Here is a 20,042-nt window from a genome sequence, read left to right as displayed (position 1 = left end):
CAAGAAGCTGCTGGTGCCGAAAGTAGTGGGTTTTCGGGATCATGGGCTTTCAGCAGCAGAGGGGCCAACGTGTGCAGCTGCTCGGGTCATCTCTGGGTGGAGAGCGGTGCCGGGAACAACCCCCATCATGAGATCTCCCGTGTGTCCCATTGCTTCAAGCTTGTACCTTTGTTCAGTGAAAGCCCATCATGTTTTGTCATTAGTCTACTTTCAACACACATCTCCCATCCTGAGTGATCCCTCAGACCATCATTGACTTAGTGGTCTGCATCCCAACTGACTTCTTCCCCAGCACAGCACATAGGCAGGCTTCCAAACCATGGATCGGTCCTCCTGGCCCTTGTCTCTACCCCCGCACACTCTTGTGGCAAGCTTCCAGTCATTGACCCATCTTCCTGGCCCCTGTTCACTCTCACCTTGGATATTAGTCTCATACTATATACATCTATATATACATATGTTATAGCCCACAGATGAATCCAGTCATTCTATACCTGTCCTTCTCCTTCTAACTCATTAAGTTCAATATGATACTCTCCATGTCAATTCATTTATAAATAAATTTCATGACTTCATGTTTTCTAACAGCTGCATAGTATTCCATTGTGTAGATGTACTATAGTTTCTTTAACCAGTTGTCTTTTCTGGGTACTCAGGTTATTTCCAGATTCTGGTTATGGTGAATAGTGATGCAGAGAATTTCAAAGTGCAGATGACATTTCTGCTATGTGTTTTTGCACCCCCAGGATATATTCCCAGAGTGATATTGCTGGGTCAAACAGGAGCTCAATTTCTAGTTTTTTGAGGAATGTCCATATTGTTTTCCAAAAGGCTGGACAAGTCAGCATTCCCACCAACAATGAATGAGAGTCCCTTTCTCCCTACATCAACATCAGCACTGGTTCCTCTTGATCTTTTAGATGTGGGCCAATCTCTGTGGTGTAAGATGACATCTCATTGTTTTTTTGATTTGCATATCCCTGATGATTAGTGATGCAGAGCATTTTTTCATATGCCTTTTGGCCATTTGAATTTCTTCTTTGAGGAAGTTTCTTTCAATTTCTCTCCCCATTTTTTGATGGGATTGGAGGTTTTTATCTTGTAAAGTTCTACCAGTGTTCTACATAACTTTGATATTAACTCCCTATCAGATGGGTATTGAGGTGCAGAAGCTCCTTAGTTTAATGTAGTCCCATGTATTTATCTTTGCTTTCACTTGCTTGGTCAGTGATGTTTCATCCTTGAAGATGCCTTGAACTTCAATGTCATGGAGGGTTTTGCCTACATTTTCTTTCATATACTTTTTGGAATCAGGTCTAATATTGAGGTCTTTTTTATTTTTATTTATTTATGTTTTATTAAATCACCGTGAGCTACAGTTACAAAACCTTCATGTTTGAGGTTCAGTCAGACAATGATTGAATACCTGCCCCTCCACCAGTGTACATCTTCTACCACCAATGTCCCCAGCATCCTGTCCCCCCTCATCCCACCCCTCCCCCTGCCTCTATGGCAGACAATTGACTGCCTCTATGGCAGACAATTTCCCTCTTATTCTATCTCTACTTATGGGCATTATGCTCATACAGATAGTGAGAGGCTGTAATGTTAGGTCCTTTATGAAATTTCAGCACACATCTCCCAACCTGAGCAATCCCTCCAATCATCATTGACTTAGTGATCTCTGCTTTATCCCAGCTACCTTCTCCCCCAGCTCATAAGGCAGGCTTCCAACCATGGAGTAATCTTCCTAGCCCTTTTCTCTACTGTCCTTGGGTGTTACTCTCATATTATGATATTTTATGTTCCACAAATGATTGCAGTTATTCTATGTCTGTTCCTCTCTTTCTGACTCATTTAATTTAGTATGATAATCTCCATGATCATCCACTTATAATCAAATTTCATGACTTCATCTTTCCTAACAGTTACATAGTATTCATGTTAGATCTTTTATCTAATTTCAGATGTACCAAAGTTTCTTTAACCAGTATCTGTTCTCTGACACTCAGGTTGTTTTCAGATTGATATTGAGGTCTTTAATCCATTTAGATCTGACTTTTGTGCATGGGATTAGAAAAATGTCTGAGTTCATTTTTCACATGTAACGGCCCAGTTTTTCCAGCATCACTTGTTCAAAAGACTTTCTTTGCTCCACTTCATCCTTCTTGCTCCCTTATCAAAGATTAAATGCTCATATAGCTGAAGGTCTGTGCTAGGATATTCAACTCTATTCCATTGGTCTACAGGTCTGTTTTTGTTCCAATACCTTGCTGTTTTAATCACTACCACTTTATTGTAATTATGTTTATAAAATAAGATAATTTTAAAAGTAAAATAAGATAAAATTAAAATTAAATAAAATTAAAATAAATAAATAAATGAAAATAAATAAATAATAAAAATAAAATAAAATGAAGTAAAAGAAAAATAAAATAAGAAAGGTAAATAAGATAAAGTAAAATTTTAAATGTATAAACATAATTTACTCCATTTAATTGAATATTTTATATTTCTTGATGAAACCAAAGATAGGCATTTGACTATAAAATTTATGGAAAAATTGAATCTGAAAATTTTTCTAATTAAAATTTATAGGTTTGTAGTAGAAGGAAGAGCAAAGTGAGGAAAGAGGGCTCAAAGATGGTAAAGTATTATGTATGAAATCCTATCATCAAGTAAGCCACAACGCAAAAACTTAACATATTTTTTTTTTTAATTTATTTATTTTTAATTAGAGAATCACCGTGAGGGTACAGTTACAGATTTATACACTTCTGTGCTCACACTTCCCTCATACAAAGTTTGGGAACCCATCCCTTCACCAGTGCCCATTCTCCACCACCCGTAAACCCAGTGTCCCTCCCACCCTCCCCAATCCCATCTCCCCCCCACCCCACCCTGCCACTGTGGCAAGGCATTCCCTTCTGCTTTCTCTCTCTAATTAGCTGTTGTGGTTTGCAACAAAGGTGTTGAGTGGCCGCTGTGCTCAGTCTCTAGCCCTCATTCAGCCCGCAACTCCCTTCCCCCACGTGGCCTTCAACTACAATGTAGTTGGTGATCGCTTCTCTGAGTTGACCTTTCCCCGGAACGTGAGGCCAGCCTCGAAGCCATGGAGTCAACCTCCTGGTACTTATTTCTACAGTTCTTGGGTGTTAGTCTCCCACTCTGTTATTCTATATACCATAGATGAGTGCAATCTTTCTATGTCTGTCTCTCTCTTTCTGACTCATTTCACTCAGCATGAAACTTTTCATGCCCATCCACTTAACTACAAAATTCTTGACCTCCTTTTTTCTAACAGCTGCATAGTATTCCATTGTATAGATGTACCAAAGTTTCCTCAACCAGTCATCCGTTCTGGGGCATTCGGGTTTTTTCCAGATTCTGGCTATTGTAAACAGTGCTGCGATGAACATACATGTGCAGATGTTGTTTCGATTGTACTTTTTTGCCTCTCTGGGATATATTCCCAGCAGTGGTATTGCTGGGTCAAATGGGAATTCAATATCTAATTTTTTGAGAGTCGTCCAAATTGTTTTCCAGAAGGGCTGAACCAGTCGGCATTTCCACCAGCAGTGAAGAAGGGTCCCTTTCTCCCCACATCCTCTCCAACAGCGGTTGCTTTTGTTCTTTTGGATGTGTGCTAGTCTCTGTGGTGTGAGGTGGTATCTCATGGTTGTTTTGATCTGCATCTCTCTGATGATTAGTGATGTAGAGCACTTTTTCATGTGCCTTTTGGCCATTCGTATTTCTTCCTTGGTAAAGTTTCTGTTCATTTCTTTGCCCCATTTTTTGATGGGGTTGGATGTTTTCTTCTTGTAGAGCTCAACCAGTGCTTTATATACCATTGATATCAACCCCTTATCTGATGGGTATTGTGTAAATATCCTTTCCCATTCTGTGGATAGTCTTTGTATTCTGGTCACTGTATCTCTTGCGGTGCAGAAGCTTTTTAGTTTAATGTAGTCCCATTTGTTGATCTCTGTTTTTACTAGATTGCTTAGTTCCGTGTCACCTTTGAAGATACCCTTATCTTCAATATCGTGGAGGGTTTCGCCGACCTTGTCTTCAATGTACCTTATGGTTTGTGGTCTAATGTTGAGGTCTTTAATCCATTTTGATCTGACTTTTGTGCATGGTGTCAGGTCAAGGTCTAAACCCATTTTTTTGCATGTGGTTGTCCAGTTGTGCCAGCACCATTTGTTAAAGAGGCTTTCCTTGCTCCACTTCACTTCTCTTGCTCCCTTATCAAAGATTAGATGGTCATACATTTGGGGTTGTGTGTAGGGATATTCCACCCTGTTCCATTGGTCTACGGCTCTGCCTTTGTTCCAGTACCATGCTGTTTTAATTGTTACTGCTTTGTAGTAAAGTTTGAGGTTGGGGATGGTGATGCCTCCCATCATCTTTTTCCCAAGAATTGTTTTAGCTATCCTTGGACGTTTGTTATTCCATATGAATTTTAGGATTGCTTGATCCATTTCTTTGAAGAATGTCATGGGTATATTTATAGGGATCGCATTGAATCTGTATAATGCTTTAGGGAGTATTGCCATTTTGACAACATTGATTCTCCCTATCCACGAGCAGGGTATATGTTTCCATTTCCTCATGTCCTCTTTGATTTCATGGAGTAGCGTTATGTAGTTTTCTTTGTAAAGGTCTTTTACTTCCTTGGTTAAGCTGATTCCGAGGTACCTGATTTTCTGGGGCACGATTGTGAATGGGATTGCTTTTTTCATGTCCCTTTCCTCTGCCTCATTGTTTGCATATATGAAGGCCATGGATTTTTGGGTATTGATTTTGTAGCCTGCAACTTTACTGTATAAGTCTATTGTTTCTAAGAGTTTCTTAGTAGAGGTTTTAGGCTTCTCTAGATATAGTATCATGTCGTCTGCAAATAGTGAGAGTTTGATTTCTTCCCTTCCTATCTGGATGCCCTTAATCTCTTTTTCTTGTCTAATAGCTATCGCAAGTACTTCCAGTACTATATTGAAGAGGAGTGGTGAGAGTGGGCATCCTTGTCTTGTGCCTGATCTCAGAGGAAAGGCCCTTAAAAAACTTAACATATTTTTAACAAGTGCCTCTTCTGGAGTGATAGTACAGTGGGTAAGGTTTATGCCTTACATGAAGCTGACCCAAGTTTGCCCCCCAACACCCAATATGGTCCCTCAAGCACCACCAGGAATAAGTTTTAAGTATAGAGCCAGAAACAACCCGTAAGCATTGTTGGGTATGACCCCATCCCCCAAAAAGATGCTGTTAAAATAGTTTCCTTTGTAGACAAAGACTGGTGGGTGGGAGGCAATGGGAAAGGGAGGGTAAATTGGTGGAGGGAAGTGAACACTAATGAAGGAATGGGTGCTGAAACAATGTATACCTGAAACCCATTCATGAGTAACTTTGTAATTTCATGTATACTAATAAAAAAGTTTTAAAAATAAAAAAAGTTAAATAAAAAAATAAAATTTATTTTATTTAAATAAAATTAAAAATAAAATTTATAGGTTTGGGGGCCACAGCTGGTGGTACCTGAGAGGTGCTCTCTAGGGTTGGCCACATGCAAGGTAAATGTCTTAACCTCTGTATTGTTTCTTCTCTCCCTTAAGATAGTGTTTTAAGAAAATATCCAAATTGTCAATATTCACTGGATATTAGTAAAGACAATCGGTTGCACTATTGTCCCGTTGTTCATCAATTTGCTCGAGAGGGCATCAGTAACGTCTCCATTGTGAGACTTGTTGTTACTGTTTTTGGCATATCGAATATGCCAGGGGTAGCTTGCCAGGCTCTGCCGTGCAGGCAAGATACTCTTGGTAGCTTGCCCGTCTCTCCAAGAGGGACGGAGGAATCGAACCCGGGTCGGCTACGTGCAAGGCAAATGCCCTACCTGCTGTGCTATCGCTCTGGTTCCTACACCCAAGGAAACAAGTTCTCAAAGACAATAACATTTATTTAAATTTTCTTGTGAGTATTAACTTTTGAATTGAACATCAAATATAGTCTATATTAATATAAGCATTTTATGTGTCTTCCTACTGCAATTCAACAAAAGGAAATTTTATGTGTAACAGAGGATATTTTATGTGGAAACTTATTTAAAGGGGAACAATTCTTGGGATCAAATGGAACTTATATCCCAAAAATAGTATTTAAATACCCAAGAATATCAAGTTTATGCTTATTTTATTACAAGGTCTTAAGTTTTTATGTCATGAAATATAATTTATCAAATATTTCTGTGGTCTACACTGAGATGATAGTGCATGCTGCTTGAAATTTTTGCCCATATTCTTTTTCTATCGTCTGCTTTGACATAGGCTAAATTGTCTTAACTACATATAACCACTGTCTGTCTTTAGGATATCTGTTTCCTGTAAAGGTTAGGAATAGACTTAAATTCACAGTAAAAGATTATGCACATTTTCACATACTAAAAATCCATTTTATAATATATAGAAAGCTATAAAAGTTTTATTTTATACTCTATCAGATTTCCTTTTGCTTAGTATCTTATGTCAACACAATTCTAAGTAGGAATGTGTCACCATATGCTATACATATTTAATAACTTAAAAGAGGAATCATATAATTACAAGAAATCCATCACATGATCATGTAGTCATACTCTGGAAATGTCTGGTAAAGAACTCTCAATTTCCACAGTTTATTTCATGAGAGACCACAGCAAATTAGCCCTAGAGGAGGAGTATTGCCTTACCAAAGTTAAAACTAGGAAACTATCAGCAAAACATTGTATCAAGAGACACTTTAGGCATATCACTAATCTCTGATCTTTATCAATCAAGTCCTCCAACAAAAGCTTAGACAATTATGACACCTCTTTTGGAGATTTTCATTAGAATAATAACCAAAAAATGGGGGGCTGGAGCAATAGTATATTGGGTAAGGCACTTTCCTTACGTGCAGCAGACCTGGGTTCAATCTCCAACACCGCATATAGTTCTTAAAGCCCCACCAGGAGTTGAGCACAGAGCCAGGAGTAAGAGTCTTAGCACAGAGCCGGAAGTAAGAGTCTTGAGTACAAAGCCAGGGGTAATCCTTAAGAGCTACCAGTTGTGGCCCCAAAACAAAATCAACAAAAACAGTTTTAGAAAGATAGCTTTTCTATTTCCTCCGTCCCTCTCGGAGAGCCTGGCAAGCTACCGAGATTATCCTGTCCACACGGCAGAGCCTGGCAAGCTACCTGTGGGGTATTCAATATGCCAAAAACAGTAACAACAAGTCTCACAATGGAGACATTACTGGTGCCCGCTTGAGCAAATTGATGAGCAACGGGATGACAGTGTAGTGACAGTGACAGCTATTCTATATCTAAGAAGTAGAACATTACTTGATGTTTAGGTATGCCTTGAAGCTTTTCCTTGGGAAATAATTATAGAGACTTGGGAAAAGCATGTCTTGAAAGCCTTTTATTTTATGATCTCAATGTCCTTTAGCTCTTTAAATTCACTGACAAGCAGCAATTTCAAACTCCTCCTCCTAGAGGTTGTTAATTAAATAGTTGTTCTTAGACTTTGCTCTGCTTAGTTCTTGTCAATTGTTAAACTGGCCACCAAGGTCAAAGGAAGACTCTTCAATATATTGGCTGTGTCCATAATAACAAGAAGCTTCCCTGCCTTTCCTGAATGCTAGAGCTAAAAATTCTCTAATTGTTGCCCATCTACCCAGCAGACTAACATGTCAGCATGCTAGTTCAGGGCACATGCCATTCAAAGTAAGTTACAAAAATAAAGGAAATTAGGTCTAGGTGCAAAAGAAGGAATGGCCAGCTTAATCAAAATAAGAGTAAGGCTTAATAGAGAGGTGACAGACTCCTGAAGGATGAGTTGGTGTTGACCTAGCTAAAAATCTAGAAGGGAATTTCCAATGGGAATGGATGATAGTACTGTGAATTTGAGATGTTTAATTTTGAAACACAGCAGGAGACATATGAGAGGAGCAATTAAGTATTGGGAAGAGAATTCACTATGCTGTCATTTCTCTCCAACTTTTCCCTCTTGCATGGTTGAAGTACAGGACAGAAGATATAGATCTCTAGCAGGGAATAAGCCAGCATGTCATTTTACAGCCAAGGAAACTGATACTCAAAAAGCTTAAGCAACCTTACTAAATTGGTTCTTCCTCCTTCCCTTCCTCTTTCTCTTTCTCTCTCTTGCCTCCACTAGGAGGTGGTGGTATTGTCATCATGTCATTGTCCTCCTCCTTCTCCTCATCTTCCTCCTCCTTCATTGTTTTGGGGATCACACCTAGCAGTGCTCAGAGGCTATTCCCTGCTCATTGCTTGGAGGAGATTCTCCCACCGGTGTTCAGGGGATCATGTGGTTCTAGGGATCAAACCCAGTTTTCCTGCAAGCAAAGCATGCTTTCTAGCCCATTCAACTGCCTCCCATTGTGCTGTATTTTTCTTAAAATTATGTTGGATAATTAAAACAAATGCCTTATATCTCTCTGGCCCCCACTATTCTGTATTTTCTTTAAACTAAGTTGGATAAGGAAAACATATGCCTTCTATGTTTATATGTAGGTTTAAAGTTGTTCTTTAGAAGAGGAGCCTTTTGGAAAGTCAGAGAGACTGAATTTTTTAAAGTTGAAATGCTTTTAATTTCCAGTAAATATGGCAGCATAGCACTGTAGCACTGTTGCTGTCATCCCGTTGTTTTGCTTGATTTGCTCAAGCAGGCACCAAGAATATTTCCATTGTGAAACTTGTTACTGTTTTGGGCATATCAAATACAGCACGGGTAGCTTGCCAGGCTCTGCAGTGCAGGTGGGATACTCTTGGTAGCTTGTCGGGCTCTCCGAGAAGGGTGGAGGAATTGAACCTGGGTTGGCCTCGTGCAAGGCAAACACCCTACCTGTTGTGTTATCGCTCCAGCTATGGCAACATATACAAGCTTTTTTTGTTTAACTCATGCAAACATATATAAAATGTGTCAGTGTGCTATAGAATAAATTTTATTTTTCATTGACTTATCACTCCTTTATATGTTGTATTATCACTATTTGCCAACAAAATCCTTTACCCATTTCTCCCACCTTTCCTCCCTCTTCCCTCGGCAGTAACCACAGTTTTCACAGTTTTGTTGTTCGACGCCAATATATTTGCCTTATGTTTTCATGTTCTTTATTCATTTAAGTAGAAATCATCCAGTAATTGTCTTTCACTCTGCATAATAAACTCAAAATTAATTTTGTCTAAAGGGTATAATTTCATCATTTTTATGCCAGAGTAGCATTCCATCTAATACTACAGTATTTTTTATCCTGTCATCTGTTGATGTTTATTTAAGTTGATCCCAAATTTGGGCTATTGGGGAAATGATACTGCTATGAAGATAGGGTTACAAATATCTTTTAAGTGTTTTGTTTCATATCGTTCAGGTAAATAGGAGTAATAATAAAAATCATATGGAATGCACTTTTTTTAAAGTAAAGAAGTTGGATTTTTGATAACATTTATTTTTGAATATTCACGAGACAGGGACCTGAGAGATAGTACAGTGGTACGGCATTTGCTTTGCATGTGGATATATATATGTCCCCTGAGTACTGAGTATTGCCAGGAGGAATTTTTGAGCACAGTTGGGTGTGTTGCCCCCAGTAAATAGATATTCGTAAAACAACGATGCCATTCTTTAAAAAAAAAGCTTAGAAATAATTTATAATATAGTCATTTTATATGTGCTATTCAATGGTTTTTAATTTATTCCAGAATAGCGCACCTATCACTATTATTTATTTTATTTATTTTTTGTTTTGTTTTGTTTGGTAGTGCTCAGTACTTCCTTCAGATCACTACTATGCTAGTACCCTACTGCCTGTGTTATCTCTCCAGCCCTGATTTTGTTTATTTTATATTTTGTGGGGCACACCCAGCAGTACTCAGGACTTCCTCCTGACCTATGCTCAGAGATCATGTCTGACAGTGCTCACAGTACCATATGTGGTGCTAGACTTTGAACCTAGCTTGCTGTGTGTAAGGCACTGTCCTATCCCTCCAGTCCAATTTTATTTCTTTATCTTCTTTTAAAATTTTTGAATTATAGTTCAGTTAGTGTGTTTACAATGTTGCTTATATTTTTGATCTTGGTGTACACAGTTACTTCACTTCACCATCACCAAAGCGCCTTACGCCCTACCCATGCTTCTGCATCACATCTGATCACTTACTTTCCCCCTAATCTGGAGTTCTCAGTTCGTATTCCATTAGTAACAATATTCACCATCAATTTGAAAATATTTTTATTCTCTAAAAAAGAAATGCTATATCCTTAATTCATGAACCCCCATTTCATCCCAACCATCCTAGAAATAGGCAATTACTAACCTAGTTTGCTCATAGATTGGTCTCTTTTGGACCCATAATATAAATTCAATCATTAACACCTTGTCTTTGTGTCTGGTCTCCTTAGCATAATGTTCTCAAAGACACATTGTACTAGATTTTAGTGCTTCATTCTTTTATATTGCCAAATAGTATTCTTCTGTATGAATTATCACATTTTATTTATTAATTTTTCCAATGAATAAGTAAACATTTCATTTGCTTCCATTTCCCCTATCATAAACAATGGGGCCATTCCGCTACTAAGTTTGTTATTTTTATTATACTAGTTTGTGGTTGAGATTAGTTTATCAGTTCTGTGCTTAATATTTCTCTATCATCAGAGGCCTTCTTCATACTATAAAAAGTCTTGTACGTTCCCAAGGATAGCTAAAACAATTCTTGGGAAAAAGACGATGGGAGGCATCACCCTCCCCAACCTCAAACTTTACTACAAAGTGGTAACAATTAAAACAGCATGGTACTGGAACAAAGGCAGAGCCGCAGACCAATGGAACAGGGTGGAATATCCCTACACACAACCCCAAATGTATGATCATCTATTCTTTGATAAGGGAGCAAGAGATATGAAGTAGAGCAAGGAAAGTCTCTTTAACAAATGGTGCTGGCACAACTGGACAACCACCTGCAAAAAAATGGGCTTAGACCTTGACCTGACACCATGCACAAAAGTCAGATCAAAATGGATTAAAGACCTCAACATTAGACCACAAACCATAAGGTACATTGAAGACAAGGTTGGCAAAACCCTCCACGATATTGAAGATAAAGGTATCTTCAAAGGTAACACGGAACTAAGCAATCTAGTAAAAACAGAGATCAACAAATGGGTCTACATTAAACTAAAAAGCTTCTGCACTGCAAAAGATACAGTGACCAGAATACAAAGACTATCCACAGAATGGGAAAGGATATTTACACAATACCCATCAGATAAGGGGTTGATATCAATGGTATATAAAGCACTGGTTGAACTCTACAAGAAGAAAACATCCAACCCCATCAAAAAATGGGGCAAAGAAATGAACAGAAACTTTACCAAGGAAGAAATACAAATGGCCAAAAGGCACATGAAAAAGTGCTCTACATTACTAAGCATCAGAGAGATGCAGATCAAAACAACCATGAGATACCACCTCACACCACAGAGACTAGCACACATCCAAAAGAACAAAAGCAACCGCTGTTGGAGAGGATGTGGGGAGAAAGGGACCCTTCTACACTGCTGGTGGGAATGCCGACTGGTTCAGCCCTTCTGGAAAACAATATGGACGACTCTCAAAAAATTAGAGGTTGAGCTCCCATTTGACCCAGCAATACCACTGCTGGGAATATATCCCAGAGAGGCAAAAAAGTATAATCGAAACAACATCTGCACATGTATGTTCATCGCAGCACTGTTTACAATAGCCAGAATCTGGAAAAAACCCGAATGCCCTAGAACGGATGACTGGCTGAAGAAACTTTGTTACATCTATACAATGGAATACTATGCAGCTGTTAGAAAAAAGGAGGTCTTGAATTTTGTATTTAAGTGGATCGGCATGAAAAGTTTCATGCTGAGTGAAATGAGTCAGAAAGAGAGAGACAGACGTAGAAAGATTGCACTCATCTGTGGAATATAGAATAACAGAGTGGGAGAATAACACCCAAGAATTGTAGAAATAAGTACCAGGAGGTTGACTCCATGGCTTGGAGGCTGGCCTCACATTCTGGGGAAAGGGCAACTCAAAGAAGGGATCACCAACTATAATGTAGTCGAAGGCCATGTGGGGGAAGGGAGTTGCGGGCTGAATGAGGGCTAGAGACTGAGCACAGTGGCCACTCAACACCTTTATTGCAAACCACAACAGCTAAATAGAGAGAACAGAAGGGAATGCCCTGCCACAGTGGCAGGGTGGGGTGGGGGGAGATGGGATTGGGGAGGGTGGGAGGGAGGCTGGGTATACTGGTGGTGGAGAATGGGCACTGGTGAAGGGATGGGATCCTGAACTTTGTATGAGGGAAGCATAAGCACAAAAGTGTATAAATCTGTAACTGTACCCTCACGGTGATTCACTAATTAAAAATAAATAAATTTAAAAAATAAGTCTTGTACGTTCTATAAAGTAGATCATGATGAAGGAGACATCTGCTGCTTTTGGTAAATAGGCCGTGTTACAAGTGTGTCACCTGAAGGGGGAGCCTCAGTAGATTATAACAGGAAAAGATCTCATATGTAATGGGAGAGTCAATTTCTCCAGTGATTCTTTAATGGGATCATGGTTCATTCCTCCATTTTATTTTTGATTAGAAGAGGATGGGACAAATAATTTAGACTCTACTCAAATCGGTATAACTTCCTCAAACTCCTGCTAGAATGACCGTTTTAAGAAAAGATAAATTCAGGACAAGTAAATGACTACAAATGCATAATATAAGAACATTGACAATATCTTGAGAAATTTCTTCATAAAGAACAAATCTTGAGAAATATCTTCATAGGAGGATAGTAGGAAACTTTCGGATTTAATCTTATAGGACATTACAATTCAAAGACCATCAAACTGTTTATAAAGTACTATCCCTCTTTTGCCAGACAGAGAGGTTTCCTGATTGTACTCTTGAGATATTATAAAGCATTTCTAAGGCAGCTATTAAACTAGGGAATTGTGAATTGGTAGGTTTTCAAATAAGTTTCTCCAGACTTCAGTCTGGTCTAAAGCTTCCTGTTTTTACAATTAACTCCTCATGTTTCTTTGTTGAGTGTGTGTGTGTGTGTGTGTGTGTGTGTGTGTGTGTATGTGCGTGTGTGTGTGTGCGCGTGCGCATGTAGAAGACAGACCAGGAAGCATCTGGGGCCATCTGGCTTTAGAGGGGAATCCAGATTTTTAGCTAGTAAATGCAAACAGCGAATTAACGCGCAACTCCTGTGCTAACCTAATCTTCAGTCACCATTGTACAAAATGTCCTTAGTTAATACTTTTCAGTTTTGTGTGTGTGAATGGAGCAGGTTGGTCTGCTTTAAGATTAACTTCAGTATTGTTTATCAAGCTTCTGGGGGCTTACAAAGAAAAGTGGACTTGTTAGGCATTGGGGTGCTCCTGAAAGCAGTGTTCCTTTTTTGTTGCCTGTCTTTCTCAGTATGCGTTTCCAAATAAAGAACTGTGATTAAGAAAGAGTCATCTGAAACAGAAGGAAAAGATTGCTAGGAATCAGAATGACCCAAGACTGGTGTACTAGCCAGACAGTCAATATGTCTATTCTGTATAACACCTAGCAAAGTGCGACAAGAATGGTATTCTAATTTTAATTATGGTGACTTTAAAGGAGCATATTTTAGTTCTCCAAAGCAAGATACTTACACCATAACCAAAAACAATAAAGAGAGGCTACATTTCAAGTTTTTTCCTACATTCTTCATCTTGGAGGAGTAATGATGAAAATAACATTAGCATTTAGAGAGCATTTACTTTACCTGTCACACGGGGATATAGTGAAGCATAGAGAGGGGAGGTTCCACACTTGCCTCAGCTCACATAGCTGGCAAATATGTGAGCCTGGATTTAAATCAGGCAGGAAGACATTTGTGCCTAGCCTTTCAACTACCTAATTTAGAAATTGTGCTGTTTCTTTTTTTTGATTCATTTTTAGGCCACACCCAGTGGTGCTCAGGTCAAACTCCAGTCTCTGTGCTCAGGGATAATTTTTATATTACTTGGGGAACTCATATGTGGTGCCCAAAGTTGAACCTAAATTGGTTGCCTGTGGAAAACAGCATCTTACTCACTCTACTATCTCCTGGGCCCTGTGTTATTTCTAAACTCGATGTTATAACTAAAAAATTTTTACAGCTACTTTAAAATATTTTAAAGTAGTAAAAGCAGTATTTATGTAAACGTTTACAGCATAGACTGCAAAACTGTAATCATACCATTTCTTTTAAAAACTTAATGCCCAGAGCCTGAATGATAGTACAGTGAGTAGGGCGTTTGTCTTGCACGCAGTCCACCCGCTTTAGATCCCTGGCATCCCATATAGTCTCCTGAGCACTACCAGAAATAATTCTTGAGTGCAGAGCCAGGATTAACCGTTGAGCATCGCTGGGTGTAACCCCAAAAGAGCCCCCAAATTTAATGCCCATTTTGTCCCCGGGGAAAAGTATTTCCCTTCAAAATGGGAAGTAACATTTGCTGGGGATCTGTTAAAATTATTTTGATGGTTCCAGTCGTGCATGCCATAGAGGTTCAAGGCAAATAAGTAATCTGTCACCCAACTTGGAGGACTTCCAAATGTTTCCTCTTAGTAGCTGTTGATTTGGTTTGGATTTTATTTTTTTCAATAGCTAAATAGTCAAACAAAAATGTCTGAATCACATTTGCTCCAGTCGGGGAATACCAACATGTTGAAAGACTGAACATCCTACTACATTCACTTGCAACTTCGAAAAGCATTCATTTAGTGAACTGGTTTCTAAAAAGAAGAAAATAATAATAAGAAAAAACAGCAAGTTTGCGGTTCAGGTCCCTCTTGGCCATTTGCTGCAGTGAGTTTTCCTATTCCGTTTTGCTGGCGAAAGCACGCTTAACAGATTAAACCAAACTGTCCGGAAAAAAAAAAAAAGCGGTCTGCATCCCTCATGTTTAAGAGAGACGGATCTCATTCCTTTTCCTTCACACATCAAAGAAGGCACTCGGGGAGGAAATAAACCATAATTAGGCATGAGCAAGCGAGCAGACAGACCCCCTTCTCTGACTTTACCATCCCCACCCCCCAACCCTGGCAAGCGTCCTAGGCGCGAGCAAGGCGCCGGCCACCGCAGCAGCTGCAGCGCGAGCGCGTCCGCGCCCGCCGCCAGGATCTGGGCGGCGGCGGGGCCGGCGCGGAGGCGCGCTTGCTCGGGAGCGCGCTCATGCAGCGGTTTTCTTCTACTATCCAGAGGCAGCGGGCGCGGGAGGGGCGGGGAGTAGGCGGAAGGATACGGGCGCGGAGGGACCCTCAGGCTCCCTTTGACTGCGGGTTCGTGGCGTTGGTGAGACTGTTCGGAGCGGGGTGTGATGCGGCACTGCGGTTCCTAGTCCGTTACTCCCGCTTCTCCAGAGAGGGCGGAGGAGGAGGCTGGAGCGCGGCGGTGATTTTGTGTCAGGGCTTCCCTGAGGCTCACCGAAAAGGCTGGCGGGGCTCAGGAAGAGGGGGCGTTAGGGACACACATGCTGGCCCCCAGCCCCCGGGAGGGGAAGGGGGCTGGAGGCGAAGCCTGAGGGTTGTGGAGGATGGTGTCTGCCCAGGGGGAAGGGGCGAGCCCTGCGTGTGGCTGGTGAGGGGCTTGCGGGCAAGGAGAGGCTCCGCGGGGTGGAAGCGGCTCCATGCCCACTGGTGGGTGGAACGTGTTGAGCGGAATGCAGAGGTCGGCTGTGGCGGCCGCTTGGAATCCTCACCGCGGTTTCTAGCGGGCGATTTCATTTAGCCCACGTTGGGGTTAATTCATTGAGGGGCAGTTTCGCTGCTCCGGCTCCTCCAGGAACTGGGCAACCTTGACGGGCTTTTTGTCTGGCTGCTCCGGCCCCCTTTTTCTTCCTCCTCCTCCAGATGCCTTTTTTCTGCCCCTCCTCGCCCGGTACAGACATTTCCAGAGCAGGCTGCCGCTCGTGGCGACTGTCGAAGCCACTTCTTGGGATTTGGGCTCGTTTGTTTCTGGGGCGTTTTTTGAGGTGGGAGAGTTCTCCTCCCCTCCAGGATGGGATTTTCTTCTCGCCCCGAAATGGACTTTCATTGATTTCTGCTTACTTCAACGTTTAGTGACCAATTCCTTAGGCATATTTTTGTGGTAGTTCCTTTTTTTTCCCCCCTCATTTTTTTTTTTAAATACATTGTAAGATGGAGAACGAGATTTTTACCCCCCTTCTGGAGCAGTTCATGACCAGCCCCCTGGTCACTTGGGTAAGTGGGTGTCCTTTATTGTATATTTTGCGGCATTATCTGTGGCTGCGGAGATGGAGGTGGGCGTTCGTGGCTTTAACGATCTTTCTCTTCTAGGTGAAAACGTTTGGACCTCTGGCCGCGGGAAATGGGACCAACCTGGATGAGTATGTGGCTCTGGTCGATGGTGTCTTCTTGAACCAGGTCATGCTTCAAATGTAAGTGTTCTTTTCCGAGGCAACTTGTTTTCTCTGGGAAAAAAATTGCCTACTGGGAACTTAAAGACTTTGTTTTTAGCTTCTAATTTGTTTCTTTGGCCAGGAAAAAAAAAATCAAGTAGGTTAACTATTGGACCTGAAAAAGAGGGATCATCTTACATGCCCAGCCCATTTATCATACAGCCCAGTAATTATACCTGTTAAAATTGTGAAATTTGTCATTTTTCATTCTGCAAGCCCTGTATTGTCATCGTCTTCAGTGCTGAAATCCCAACCACATTCTGTTCTCTTTGATAAATTCTGTTAAAAAAAAAAAAACCCAAATAAAAAAACCCGAAACTACTTTTTCTGTTGGGGAGGGGACAGCCTTTGCTGTACAGTTTAGGTGCATTTATAATAGATGTTCTATGTTAACCTTGTCTAAAAATAAATGGTTCACAGTTTGAAGCGCTTGAAGTAATAACCTCTCACAAGAATTTCGAACGATTCTGATTGGTGAAGACTGTTACAGTAACAAGTAGTGAAATCTGATTAGATGATTTCTGTGATGAATTACTAGATAACTTAGTACTTGGGGAGATCATTTAAAAGAATTCTTAGGGTTAGTTTTGATTTGTGTACAGTTTTTTGTGTATTTTTTATCTATTGAAATATATACTATTATATATTTCACAAAAGTTTTATTTGTATATGTTCCCAAATGTTACCTAAATGTATTTTCTTTCCTTAAGAGTGGAAAGTGGAATGTAGACATTTCCAGAGATAATAAATATATTTTTGGCTACTCTTCCATGAAACTATTTTTTATCTTTGAAAGATCCCACTATTTCCTAAGCCAAATGGTAGAATAATTAAATTGACTTCTATTTTAGGGAACACGCATAGCAGGAAGGGTAACTATTGCAGTAGATACTCAGAACTTGTTTCCCTATGCTTTTACTTGTTTTTAGATAGAATAAGTGATGACTCTTAAGTGAGAGATGTATTAACTAAAAGAGGAAAATGCATTACTTTAGCTTCCCACTTTATGTTTTTTTTAAATGATTATTTTTCCAGAAAATAATTTAGATTTTTTTTCTTAATTTAGATATTTTTGAGTCCTGAATAATTAACTGAGATACTAGGAACAGGTACTTTAGGTTATTTCTAACTTTATGTATAGTTTTATACTTTACAATCTATATATGTGTATTTCAAAAGAAATAGTGTCACAAATAGTGGTTGCCAGGTTGTTTTTTGGGAAGAACTACATTCCTTTCCAAACCTCAGATCTGCTTCTGTTTTCAGTTCCACCTCTTAGTTTCTTAAAATAATTTTTTAGTGTCCTAATTATTTTCTAATGACCTATATAAATTGAAGGAACAGAAAAACTAATCTTAATAGTACACATTAAATTTTTAAAAAATAATTTGCTAAAATTAGATCAGCACAAATTTTTAATGAATTATTTCCCTCATAGGGCAAATACGTTAATTTTAAAGCTGTAAGTTGCTGATTTTGGAATCATTCACTTGAGCCTGTTACCCAAATAAATGTTTGATGTAGTACATTGTATTGTCAGTTGAAATTGAATCCCATAACTTAACCTAAAATTTCAACCTTAGTCTAAACAATTTCCAGATTATACAACTTGTGAAAAATCCCTTTTGTGGATGAAATAGATTTTTTATTTGTTCTGAGCCACACCCTCTGATAGTCAGGGGTTACTCCTGGCCCTGTGCTCAGGAATTATTCTTGTCATTCTCGGGGACCATATGGGGTACCATAGATTGAACCCAGATTGGATGTATGCATGGCTCTATTCTCTGTACTTCTCTCCAGCTTCTGTAGATTAAATGTTTCTATATTCTTCATGTTTCTCCTCATTGGAGTTTGTTGAGTGAATTTTTGGATCTGTGGGTTTGTACTTTTTTAAGCAAATCTGGAAAATTTTGGCCATTACTCCTTACCTCTTTACTTTTAGAAATCTAATTACATGTAACAGCTTTAGATTGCTTGATATTTGGATTATCTTGGTTTAATTTCTTTTTTTTTCCTTCACTGTTCATTTTGGATTATCTTGCTATGTTTCCAAATTCATCAATCTTGTGTAATGTTTAATCTGCTGTTAATCCCTTTCCATGCAAGGGTAGTGACTTAACTACTGTATTTTCTCTGGCATTGAGGCTTATGCTTATTTAGTTGTGGTGCTTGTACATGTGCTTGCCAGAAGATGCATTCTTTAGTTGAATTTCATATTCTGGTTGCTCACCCATGCCCTTCTCAGGGGTGAAATTTCTGGTTATGGTGCTTGCACATCCTTTTGGGTTCAATTTGCATGCATTGTGGTACTTAGACATAACCTGACTACAGTGTGAATGAAAATTACTTATGGTGGCAGAGATCACAGACATCAAGAGCTGTCAGGCATCAGGACTGTCAAGATCCTAGTAAATGTAAATTAGTGACACTGGGGTTTTGAACTTGTGACCACATGCTTACAAGTCAGGCTTTCTAAGCCACTAGGCCATTCAATTACATATTTTTGATCTTTGCTCTAGGATACAGTTAGGCTCATTGGGAATAGTATAATCTTTTTAGATTTTGCTTTGTGTTAATCACATTAGTAAGGCACAAAACGCTTCTGAGTACTCAGGAAGATGACGATAGGAACTGTTTTTCATCTGTGTAATTTGGGTGGTTGGTGCCTCTAATCCTTTTTGGTAATTCTCTATTCTTGGGTAGTTTCCTCACACATATATGTTTGTAAGTATCAAACTGCAGATTTCTGTGAATGTTTCTATGCAGCTCTTTCCTCTTTAGGTGCTTTAAATATGTATATCTATATTTGTATAAATATATATGAATATATATTATATATAAATAAATATATAAAATATATAAATATCTATCTATCTATCTATATATGTATATTTATAAAATAGTTTCTGTCACCAGACTAAGTTCTGTTTCCTAAACTCAGGGCAACTAGAGTGTTCTGCCTGGGTTCCCCATTCCTGTGCTGTTGTGGCCTTGAAACTCTTTCAAAGAGATAAACTGAGGCAATTGTTGGACAGTTGTTGGCAATTAGAGATCTATTGTTTTGTTGCCTAATGTTCAATGTCTTAAAAACACTGTGTATTTTCTCTTTTTACTTTTTTCCAGTTTTTTCAGGGAGGAGGATAAATTCCAGTTATTCCTTCTTTGTCAAAAGGAGAGTTATACTTACAGTATTCAGTACATTTTTATTTTTACCCTGCCAGTCTTGTACTACTGCCTTCAGATATAGTATCAAATTTTTTTTAAAGGAGCATTACAGAGCCAAAAGTGTATCCAAAATGTTTAATAATATTGTTAGTTTGGTGACGCTGGTTTGGATCTAGATTGTAAGAGTAAAGAGTTAATTTCTTCATGTTAGTATTTACCAAGTGAGCCTTAAAAATATTTCAGAGCCTGTTTCTGGCATTGGGATTCACTGTATTCATTGATGAATCATGTATTTCATTGAGTTACTCCTGGAATCAAAGAATCTCTGTAAGAGCTTGTGACATGGCATCAGTCTTCTTTAACTAATG

General features: G+C 39.3%; 1 protein-coding gene across 8 annotated transcripts in view; it reads left to right on the top strand.

Moving 5' to 3' along the window:
- Positions 1–15,351: 15,351 nt before the first annotated feature.
- CCDC88A (coiled-coil domain containing 88A) overlaps positions 15,352–20,042 on the top strand; it is a 140,099-nt gene continuing 135,408 nt past the window's right edge. For 7 of the 8 annotated variants that reach the window (XM_055119703.1, XM_055119704.1, XM_055119702.1 and 4 more), the window contains exons 1-2: positions 15,394–16,291; positions 16,388–16,488. In XM_055119703.1, coding sequence (XP_054975678.1) covers positions 16,229–16,291; positions 16,388–16,488 — 164 coding nt within the window. In that variant the 5' untranslated portion in view covers positions 15,394–16,228. Of the gene's footprint in view, positions 15,371–15,393; positions 16,292–16,387; positions 16,489–20,042 lie in introns of those variants that run through there. The other variant, XM_055119705.1, reaches the window with a different exon arrangement.

This window comes from Sorex araneus, chromosome X (assembly GCF_027595985.1).
Source record: "Sorex araneus isolate mSorAra2 chromosome X, mSorAra2.pri, whole genome shotgun sequence".
NCBI lineage: Eukaryota > Metazoa > Chordata > Mammalia > Eulipotyphla > Soricidae > Sorex > Sorex araneus.
The sequence above is the reverse complement of the archived record's forward strand: the minus strand, read 5'-3'. Positions and strand labels throughout refer to the sequence as shown.